At 33.6% G+C, this 11,643-nt stretch overlaps 2 protein-coding genes across 3 annotated transcripts; one reads left to right on the top strand and one right to left on the bottom strand.

The window, feature by feature from the left end:
• Positions 1-1,090: 1,090 nt before the first annotated feature.
• LOC124823028 (uncharacterized) lies at positions 1,091-4,766 on the bottom strand. The gene is made up of 5 exons (XM_047295152.2): positions 4,474-4,766; positions 3,866-4,229; positions 3,698-3,768; positions 1,562-1,660; positions 1,091-1,460 (listed from the first exon to the last, which is right to left on the bottom strand). Exons 1-5 carry the CDS (start codon positions 4,711-4,713, stop codon positions 1,359-1,361), a joined length of 876 nt encoding a protein of 291 aa, XP_047151108.1. The 5' UTR covers positions 4,714-4,766; the 3' UTR covers positions 1,091-1,358.
• Positions 4,767-6,774: 2,008 nt separating this feature from the next.
• On the top strand, positions 6,775-11,643 carry LOC148194874 (trihelix transcription factor ASR3-like). Of its 2 annotated transcripts, XM_088097753.1 has the most exons (3): positions 6,775-7,779; positions 8,060-8,101; positions 11,055-11,643. In XM_088097753.1, the coding sequence occupies exons 1-3, from the start codon at positions 6,972-6,974 to the stop codon at positions 11,336-11,338; spliced, it is 1,134 nt and encodes a 377-aa protein (XP_087953879.1). In that variant the 5' UTR covers positions 6,775-6,971; the 3' UTR covers positions 11,339-11,643. The 2 variants fall into 2 exon arrangements, with proteins under 2 accessions (XP_087953879.1, XP_087953878.1); XM_088097752.1 differs by lacking the exon at positions 8,060-8,101 and having other exon boundaries at positions 6,779-7,779.

Raw genomic sequence — 11,643 nt, 5'->3', positions numbered from 1 at the left:
TAAATTCACATAATTATAAAATTGAAAGATTATAATAAGTTAAAGTTTTAAAAATAAACTAATTATAATTTTTTTTAAAAATTAAAAGATTAAAATAATATTTAACTCATAAAAATTTTACATTTTATCCAAACTTAATTGTATAATCGACTTTTAAAATTTTGGGATTAATTAGTGTTTCCATGTATGAAGTTATACTATTTTGGATTGTTTCTGGTCCAACTCAGAATTTGAATCCAACTTAGAAAATAGATAAATTAATCTTCGACTAACATAAACACATGTAATATCTAGTTTAGTTTGTTTATTGGAAAGTTTTAAAAATACAATTAAAATTACAAGGCTTTTAAGACGTTTTTATTTTATTAACATGTTCTTATAATTTAGAAGACATTATATGTTACAGTTATTATATTTTGGGCTTAGGAATATATAATTTAAAACCTATAAATAAAAAGACAGCTTCAAGACATAGGGACTAGGATTTTCTTGCCAGTCAACTTTCAATCATCCCAAAATTGATAAAATTTTATCCAGTCTTCATAATAGTCACAAGAAACTCCAACGCTCCCCAATTATAAGATAATGAATTTCTCCTCATTCTCCAATTATAACTTTACAATTAATCCTTCTTCTACTACCACCATCGACCCTCCTCCGTCAGTGCCCCCTCCCCTTTCTTCTCCTTCCACCGACACTCCCCTCTCCCTATTAAAACATTGGCTCCGAATTATCCATTCCTAAATGCAGTTTTTTGTTTTTTATTTTAAAAGGCACAATCCAAAATATAAATGTATTCTGAAATACAATCCAGATTACACCCTCCAAATTACAAAATTTGTACTTTGAATGCAAATTTTTGTACTCCAAATTATATAAATCATAATGCATTTTTATCTTTCTATCTCGTATTCTGGAATGTACAATTTAAAATAAAAAATTTATATTTCGAATTCTAATTTTGAAATACAATATTTACATTTCAGAATATATATAGTTAAGAATACAATTTTTATATTTCATAATGTTTTCAAATTATGTATTTCGGAACTCAAAAATAAAGAAAAAGTTGCAGAAAAAAGGCTGCCAATGAAGAATGATGCATTATCATTTAAAGAGCCCAATTAGCCTTGATGTATTCGGCAAAATACCATGTAACTTTTGCAAAGATAAAGGAAGAAGACATAAGGGAAAGTGATTTTGTTTTTGCTGATCTGGGGGAGGGGATGGAACTATTTCCTTTTAAATGAGATAATTTGTGGCCGTCATGAGAGAGCTTGGCGTGTCATTGTCTTCGAAAAGATTTTTCCATAACCATTTAAAGCAATTCATCGCAAGGTGAACTGGAGCCGTTGCATTTAATTCTGATTTCTTTGCTGTTCTAATTTCTCAAGCAAGGTTTTCCTTTCGTCATCACGGAGGGAATTGAAATTGAAAACGGACTTGTCCCCGATGTCATCCTTGAAGTTAAACCGGAGTTCAAGATCAGGAAATTTTTGTACATGAACAGAATATATAAGCTTCTATGAACACAAATCCTCAAAAGTAAGAGTAAGTCTACCTTGATGGGTTGGGTGAATTTCCTTGCAGCAAATATCACGAAAAGAGTCATCCACGAAGCAAGTAAAGTAAGCTTGACTCCGTCATCCATCAAACCAGTCTGCAAATAGTGTACTCCGTATAAAAGAAATTGCATGCAAGATATGTCTTTAGAAATGTCATAAGCAAAATATGCAATTTTTCCCCTAAATTACCAAAATAAGAATTTTTTATAAAAATTGTATGGGCAAATATTACAACTTTTTTCTTTAAAGTTTCATATTGATGAGTTTTATACTCTCTTTTTTCCGACCACGAAGTCTTGTACAACTAGAATAAAATATTAAGAGATTTTATATCCTAAATAATATAAAAAGACTTACCAAATAGTAGTGTCGAATCTCAAAATAACATGTTACACTAAAATGTAGATAGTATTTCTGTCCACCATGATCTTTTAAGAAAAATTAAAAAAAAAAACTAAATTTTTACTTCACAATAAGATTTTTTTTCAATTTAATTTGTAACTACTGCTTGCCCAAAATACAAAATTTCTTAATAGATTTGCTTTAGTAAACTAAATGAAAAGAAAAACTAATTCAAGTAAGATTGTTTTATAAAATTGTATTTATAAATACTACTTATCCAAATACATAATTTCTAAAAGAATTAATTTAGAAAAAAAAACTACACCTAGTACTCTCTCTTTTTCTTAGGGTTTAGGCTATAAGCCAGAGAGACGCTTCCTTCGTAATGTCGGTGAAAATTTATATTTATAGATTCACCCTCATATTAGGGATATTGAGATAGTGCATCTTGTGAAATAAGAAGGAATAAAATTAGGATTTGTGTCTGCCTATTTTTTTAGTTAATTCAGACTACAGGGTACCTAAAATTTCATGTTAATAATGCAAAAGGATGGCAAAGAATATATCTAATATTAATTCCCCCATTGGATGGACCAACAATCACCATGTAACAGGTGGACTGTTATGAGTGGTACCATGAAACTCTTTGCAACATTCAATAGCTTCTGCATTCTTAGCTATTATTTACAGCGACTACATGCTGACATCTCAAACCGACACTATATTGTAGTGGGAAATTGTATAAGCCAGTAGATCTTCGCAAATTTGCCTTTCTCAGGTATGCAAGTCTTACAAAATGAGAGAAATCTTCCATCCTTTTAATCATCACTGTATTTAGCTTCACAATTTCTTAGTCAATCAACACCTATAATCAGTATAGGATGAATGTGACTCTATTTTACATTTATGGGCTAACAATTTCAGGCTGATTATGTGTTAGGTGAAAATCCTACGAAGATGAGCTATCTTTCTGGGCTATGCAACTCAACCCCAATTACGTACATCACAGGATCTTCTGTTCCTCCTGTTAATGGTAAACTGATTGCAAGGATGGATTCAAGTGGTTTCACTCACCTTACCCCAATCCTAATGTAGCATTTGGAGCACTAGAGTTGGTGGTCCTTTCCTTAATGAAACATACAATGATTTCAGAAACAACTCTATGCAAACTGAACCAAGACCGTACAACAGTGCCTTCTTTGTTGCTCTCTTATCTGGTTTGGTTGCGACTTCCACTGTACCACTCTCCTTCTATAACTAGTATCATTCAAATTTGTTGTGCCATATGTAAATAACCCCTTTCTGTATTACCTTCTCAGATAGCAATAACTTTTTAGTAAACCCTTCCAACAGTTTTGCTTTATTTGGCATCAACACTGTTCCAAAAAACTTTTACTTGAGTAAGATTTTTTTTTCAATTTTATTTGTAAATACTGCTCACCCAAAATACAAAATAGAATTGCTTTAGTAAACTAAATTAAAAGAAAAACAAATTCAAAGTAAGATGTTTATAAAAATTGTATTTATAAACACTACTTATCCAAATACATAATTTCTTAAAAGAATTAATTTAGAAAAAAAAAACACGCCTATTTCGTACTTTTTTTTTTTTGCATTGATCCTAAGAAATAATAGCATTGAAAAAAAAGGTTGGAAGACAAAAAAATTGGAGTTTAAATCTCAGTAACCAATGCCATTGTTAGCCAAATTCAAAGGAACCGTGACCACAGGCATGTAAAATGATGGGTAATCTGCTTAATAGATCAGATTAGAGTGGAAAAGAATAATACCAAATGCCCCAGAAGAACTGTAGGAATAACAAACGTAAGAAGTCCAGCTTCTAGCTTGCCATAGCAGAGTCCTGTTTAAAGAACACAGGATAACTTTCAAGAATCAAGAGAATGCTTCTTTTTCAATTTGATATGTAATGAGGAAAGATAAGTTAGACGACGCATTACCTTCCTTGAAGACAAGTCCTGTAAGAGCAGCAAAAAGAGGACCGACAAACCAGATAGCGGATGGGTTGTCGACGACATATAGTATTAAATTTTTATTAGCTGGTTGAGCAAGGGTGAAGTAAGCTGTAGCCGATCCAAGAACACCGAGCACCCACAGTGCTTGTAGGAAGCGCTTGATCTCAGAAACATAGATATGAATCAGGAGTAACGATAAACCCAACCCACTAGATCCAAGGACATAAAATAGATCAAGGTTCTGCTTCAGAGTGGTACTTAAGGAGGAGTTATCTGGTAAAAGGGCAGCAGAAGCAGCGACCACAAACGATGTAGCAGTTGTTACCAATCCCGATCTGTACAAAATTACCTGCCATGGCGTAATAATAATAACAACAATAATAAATTATAATTGCTTACAACCTCACTACGCATTCTGGTTCAGAAGTCCAATCAAATTATGTTAATAATAGCTGGATCTAACAAATTGATGAATCCACGTCAAACTCAACCAATAAGAACATTGGAGATTGAATCGAAGTAAAACGAAATTATAAAGAAGGGAAGCTTAGCTATCTACTCTGCATGAAAGAGAATGAGGACAGGATGAACACCTCTCGAACATCGGAGTCGTCAATCGTCCACGGGCCATATATACCGTCATATACGATGGTTTCGTCCACGGAACCTTGTTGCTTTTCTCCAACAGCTTCACACCGTGCAGAGAATCTGCGGCCGGAAGAAGGAAACCGAGCCCCACAACATAACCTTGGAGTGTTGTGAACTCTGCATCGTGGACCTGGGAGGTATACTGACGCAGTCACCGCCACCGTACTCAATCCTCGCAATGCCATGTTCTAATTTATCAGATTATATCTTATTTTTGTCTGTACGATATTTCAGTTTTTTAAATAGTAATAACTTTATTTTTCTTAAGGTGACAAGTTAATCAAATTGGAGTAGTGTAATGCACTCCTTTTTTTAAGTATCCAGTATTCCGTCTGCGTCAGTTTTTTATTTATTTTGTTTGGATGAGGATAAAAACATCAATAAAATATATCTAAAAATAAATACGAGAACATGATATTTGAATGATAACATTATTTTGATAATACTTTTTATAATATTTTAATTTAAAATTATTCTATAATCAATAATAATAATAATCATAAACATCAACAGAAATCAATTACATAAATCAATAACAGAATTATAGATGTTAAAACGTTGCCAAAAAATATTATCATAAAATATTGTACAATAAATTAATGAAAGAAGGAGACAACTTTATTTTTTTTTTAAATTTGTAAAAACACGTATTCTAAGTGGAAAGAGATGCCATGCATGTATGATTACTTTTTTCCTTAACTTATTGTCCAAAAAATTCATTACTGTAGTGATCTTTAAATAAAATTACAAAAATAACTATCGAATCTTCTGTCTAAGTGTATTTTTGTTACAAGGAATAATAACCAAAATAAAGGTTATAAATATAATAAATAAATATAATAATATCAATCGTCTCTACTATAATATCAATTAAATATATTAGTAGAATCTAAATTTATTATTGGCCAAACTTAGGCCTAATTTTGGCTTGATCATGCATGTCAGTTTTAATACACTACTTAGGTATGTTAACTCTGTTCAAAGTGTGGTTTCATCTTATGTTATTATGGTCAGATATCTTGGCCCATATTCTTTGTCAAGTTAAGATTAAAATAGATAAATTAAAGTCATATCTTGAAAGATACACACCTCTCCAACCTTAAAGTCTTCAGCTTTTGAGACGAAAAAGTTGTATAACCTGTTTATTATTTTCTAATATCCGGTTAGACCTCAGATAATGAAGAGCATACAAGTAGTTAAATGAGTTTTAAAAAATACTTAAAAAGTAAAAATTTAAAAAAATATACACCAAAACATATAATCTTTTTATAATTATTATAAATAATTAAAAATGTTAAGCTATTGTTTATTTTGAACTTCGAAGTTCCATACAATTTTTGTGTGGATTGAAAGATGAAAAATATTTAAATTATTTTTAGTTGTCGTTCTTACACAATATGAGATTATCAAATATATTAAAACGGGTCTCTAATTAAGGTTTAAGTGATTAAATATTCATTTTTCATTTCCCATAACAAACTAAACCTTGTAGTTGAAGTCTCCCATGGACAAATGTTCATATTTATAATATTTTTTCACTCCCTTAGTTGAAGGTTAAAAGAACTAGGCTTTCAATTCTATTTACAATAATTTCAATAAGGAGAATAGCGAAAGTGACTTTAAAGATGAATTATTGTTCCTATTTGATATTTGGTTTGATATTATTCCATTAAGATCAACCACTTCATATGAAATAACACATTTCTCCTCTCGAATTCTCATTAATAAAAAAACAATTTAAAACATACAAGTTTGTTAGATAAATGTGTGTAATCTTTACATTTCTTTTAAAATCATATTCTTTCTTATAATTTTCTCAATCTTCATATAGGTCAAAAACACTTAAAAAAATTCTAAGCATATTATTGACATTCATGATAGTGATGCAATTAATTAAGGTTGAGTAAATTTAATTGAACATTACGTGCGCTTTAGACGTCGTTAGAAAAAGAAATCAAATTAAATCATTTAAAAAAAAGACGTTTAAAATATCTAAAAATAAAAGGACAATTTTAAATAAAACAACTAATAAAGGAACCAAATAAATATTAAACTAAAAGTAGCATGAAGAGGAAAAATAAAAGAATAGAAAAGAAAAAAAAGAGTGATTAAATTTAATATATAGGAGGCAATTGCTATAAATAATAATATAGACCCTTTTAAAATGGTTAGGGTCAATAAGCTTTTATTTGGTAGTCAAGGGTCAATAAGCTGTTTGTTTAGTGTATATACAGGCACATATAAATATTGAAAAAATAACAAACAAATACTGCTGCAGTCTGAAAAGCCGCAAAACCAACACGCCTATTTCCTCCATTTCTGTGCCTTGGTGCTTAGTTACGGAGAGATGAGGTGACCTACTCTCCTAACGGCGTAACGGACATCCGAAAAGGAGACACGTGCCGAAGAAAAAGAAAAAGAAAAAAAAGGGTCGGGCCAGTTGATGGCTTTAGAGCAGGAATTGTCCCTGGGTCAGAATACGAATTCGAATAGGAATCCGAACCCAGTTGATTGCGTGGATGTTCGGGGTGAGGGTGGAGACGAGGGAGGGAAAGCGCCGAGACTGCCTCGGTGGACGAGGCAAGAAATTCTGGTTCTGATACAGGGAAAGAGAGACGCTGAAAACAAGTTCAGGAGGGGCCGAACGGCCGGATTGCCATTAGGGTCGGGTCAGGTGGAGCCCAAATGGGCATCGGTCTCTTCCTACTGCAGAAAGCATGGAGTCAACAGAGGTCCGGTTCAGTGCCGGAAAAGGTGGAGCAATTTGGCCGGAGACTACAAGAAGATCAAAGAATGGGAATCTCAGATAAGAGAGGAGTCGGATTCCTTTTGGGTCATGAGAAACGATTTAAGGAGAGACCGGAAATTGCCCGGATTTTTTGACAAGGAAGTTTATGATATTCTCGATTCAGGCTCCCAAGGTCCGGCGTTGGCTCTCGCTCTTTCATCGCCTCCTTCAATGACAGTAACGGTGTGCAAGGACATGCGCATGGACATGGACACCAAAAGAGGGTATGCACCTGCCCCTTCCTCAGCCTCAGCCCCTGCCCCTGCCCCTGCCCCTGCCCCTGCCCCTGTCCCTGCCCCTGCTGAGCCTGAGGAGCCTCACCTCTACGATAGTAATCGGAGCGTGCCTGTTGAGGATGGTTTGTTTTCAGATTTCGAACAAGATGAAGCCTCTGCCAGTCCCGAGAAGAAGGACATTTTTCCGCCCTCCAACAGGGACTTCCCTGCTCCCATTCCTATATCAGGTTTAAATTTTATTCCATTCCATGTTTTCTAATTTCTCGTACGTGATTTTGTTCCTTTTGCCTTTTCTGCACTCCACTCGTACTCTACTACCTTGTTTTTGCCACTTTGTCATCTATCTTCTTTACTTGCTTGCTCGCTTCTTGTCTTTTTCTTCTACCAATGATATTGCTGTGCTACTGTTACACGTCTGTCTCTTTTAAACATGGAAAAACTATAAGCACGTCACATTGTTTGATTGCTGTCTGGACCATTGCCAGCATATTTTCTTCTCCTTTACGTAAAAGCAATATCAACCACTCCTCCGTGGATGCCAAGGGGAAGGTAATGTTCAATATAATACCACACAGCTTTCACAACTGCTTTATCACATTTGTGTTATTGCTTCTGATTTCCTAAAGGCTTAAATATAATTTTGGTTTAGTATAGGAATCATTTTTGTCTCCCTAGTTTTTAATCAGCTTATTTTTTACGGAGACAACTTAATTAGTGAAATCTAAGCTTATTTTAAAATAGCTGACTTTTAGACTTGTTTGATTGATATTCTCCATAAGCACGTGGAAGAGAGTAAAGAATGTAAAGTGAATCGAGTTTCTTTCGTAAGTTCAAACCAACTTATGCACTTTAGCTTTTGGAGAAGCTAAATGAGATAGCTAAGTTCATCAGTTGATTTTAGATGACTTCTAGTCATAACATGATAGATGGTCTACCATGCACCAAAATTTGTAGCCCTTAGATTAATCTCAACCTTTCCCTTCAGTTTTCTCCATCAAAAATTATTTCTAGCAATATAAATAATTGTATGGTTCAAGACTCCACCTACAAACCGCTCCTTAATGTCAAAGCACCAGCTTGGTGGTTGGCCGATTAGCATTGTCAGCATTGCTACAGACAAGATCTCCGACATGCTAAAAAGTGCAACAAGAACCTTGACAAGGAAAAGGACATTGAGATGCTTTTGAACCCATCCATAACTATGTTTTTGACCAACTTGCATCCATTGAGAAGTTCCTACCAATATGTTTTAGACCAACTTGTATCAATTGGGAAGTTAACTGACAAATTTCAGGAGGCTGCACATGTTCTAAAGTGGTGGAATTTGACGCTTGATGGTGAAGATGGACCCGATGTTGTTTTTTTTTTAGATCGGCAATATTAGTTAGTAGTGTTTTGTTAGTAGGGAGAGATGAACGCACAACATCTCCCACCTTCTCTTCCAACTTTACCTTTAAGCCAACCTTGAGAGTCCCAAGATGTTGTTGGTGTTTCTAAGGGAAGTGATTTGGATATCTGAAATATGTAGGAAAGGAGATGAAAACAGGGGAATCAAAACATTGCCACTGGAAATTAATGTCATGTTATGCCTCTATTACATTTCGGTTAATTATTGAATAGAAATTTTGAAGTGAGAGACTTAGCCTAAAAACAATGATGACTAAATGTGAGCAATTAAAATAAATAGAGGACCAAAGTCACACATAGATTCAGGTATGAGACTAACAGTGAAATTAAGTCATTTTCAAATGAGAATATCCATTTCGCAAACGTGCTGAGTTCATAATGTATGTCATAATTGATTGAAAATAACATGTACCTTCTTAAGATTTAAGACTCAAATGATATTGTTAGTAATAGCATTTAGTCGTGGAATTATGTTTAGTTAAATTCCAACTGTGTTTGGAGAACTTTTTAATAAATTATTTATAGAAGAAAATAAAAACGTTAAATGTTTCCAACTTTTTCACAAGTTAAACTCATTTTAACTTCTCTAGAAGTTTCCTCATCTAGTTTTTTTTTTCAAAACTGATGTATAAGTTGATTTTAACTTGTAGAAGTTTATAATTCATCTTGCTATCTATTTTTTTTTTGTTTGAAGTACTTTTTTTTTCAAAACAGTCTTAATATTTAATTTGATTCGGCTTCTATGTGTAGTTCTTAGGACAACTTTCTCATTTAACCAATTATGATGTGGGCTCTAATTCTAATTACTAATGCATGTTTAAGTAAGTTATACCGCACTTAATGACAAACCCGAACACATGGAAGTTACTTCAATGACCTTTACTTTATCTCCAAAATATAATGAACACGAGGCTTTTAGACATTGAGTCAATCAACTAAAATTCATGTGTCGCAGCTTGCTACTGTTGGATTGAGTGGTAAACAATCATGCATGATACTACTTAAGAATGTAACAATCGAATGTCACAATTTGATTCCACTTTACCTAAGCAACCTATTTCACAATACAATTGATATATCCTGCAACAATCTCTCCCTCAACAATTTTTCTAATTGGAATCAAACTATTTGATTGTGACTCGGTTCACCTATCCAATCCTATGCCATGGAATAATTGTATAACTTGCAATAATCTCTCCCTGAACAATTATTCCATTTAGAATTAAACTCATGATCTTAACTATGATACCAATTGTTAAATTGAACACTCACCACTATGCTTAGCTGATAGTCAGGACACAAGTCTTTCTACTTAAAAGCGTAAAACGTCATGATTTAACTGTGACTTGGTTCACATTACCTAGACAATTAATGCACCTTGCTACAGCTACCTTGTTCAATATCTAGACCACTGCTTTTGTTTCTGCTGCTGTTTCTGATTCCTGCAACAGCCTTAGAATAGAGTTGATTGGTTGCTTTTCAGTTTCCTATTTCTGAATTTGGAATTTCAATAATGCCAATATATAATTATTTCTTGTGCTAAGTATCATTTACTCGTGTCCACTTTTTGGGGGATAATCATCCAACGTATGATTGCTTACTTAGGATGGTTCAGATTTTTTTTTGGAAAGCTGGCATATAAATCATGCATATGTACAATATGAATTAGATCAAGGTTCGTCACGTATAGGTAAATGATGTCAACTTGTATAATCGCACAAGTAATGCACTTTATAACTCCTTCGCTCCTCCACAAGTCATTGGATATTAAATTCTGCCGAGAAATTTTTTGAAAGGTCCAAATTCTTTACATGCCTCATATGGTACTCTTGAACTGTTAATGTTTCAGAGGCATGCTATTCATAATTAGCAAATTCCTGGATAAAATCGTTCCTTGAGCTCCGTGAAATAGCCTAAGATGATCAGTAACTGCCTCCCAGCCACAAGCACCGATTGTGTGATTTTAAACCTTTTAGCTTTAGCTTCTTATAATAAAATTAGAAACTAAGTTACTGGTTTAACAATGATAACATTGGGGACTTAACTGATTTTTTACTATACATTTAATTTGTTTAAACGTTCTCTTTTTCCGTAGGTGTGACTAACGAGAAACAGTCTACTCCAAATCCAGAAATGGGTTCTACCTCTCAAGGAGAGCGGAAAAGGAAGCGATTATCAACTGACGGAGGGGAGGAAACTTTGCAAATTCATTTAATTGATGTCTTAGAAAGAAATGGCAAGATGCTAAGTGCTCAACTTGAAGCGCAGAATATAAATTTCCAGTTGGATCGTGAGCAGCGGAAAATCAATGGTAGTAATTTGGTTGCCGTGCTGGATAAGCTTGCAGATGCTTTAGGGAGAATCGCTGATAAATTATAGCGCAAGAGCAATCAGAATGCAGTGTACATAACAGTTGAAGTCCTGTAGATAATTGGGTTACTGTTATTTATCACAGGATGTCATCTAGAGGATGACTGCCACACTTGTTCCCCCTTTGTTTTCCTTTATGGATATGCCATTATTTTTGTGGTTTATTACTGCCATTTTAGGATTTTACACACATTTGTACTACTGCTCCTCTCTCTCTTACTGCTATGTTAATATACGAATCTTTCCCAGGGATGACATTTCATATTTAGATTCATTTTTATTTTCATGAATGGTTCATAATTTATTTGTTCCTA

This window comes from Vigna umbellata, chromosome 8, assembly GCF_029865625.1.
Source record: "Vigna umbellata cultivar VRB3 chromosome 8, Vumbellata_1.0, whole genome shotgun sequence".
NCBI lineage: Eukaryota > Viridiplantae > Streptophyta > Magnoliopsida > Fabales > Fabaceae > Vigna > Vigna umbellata.
Note: the sequence above shows the minus strand (reverse complement) of the source record. Positions and strands in the feature narration are given on the sequence as shown.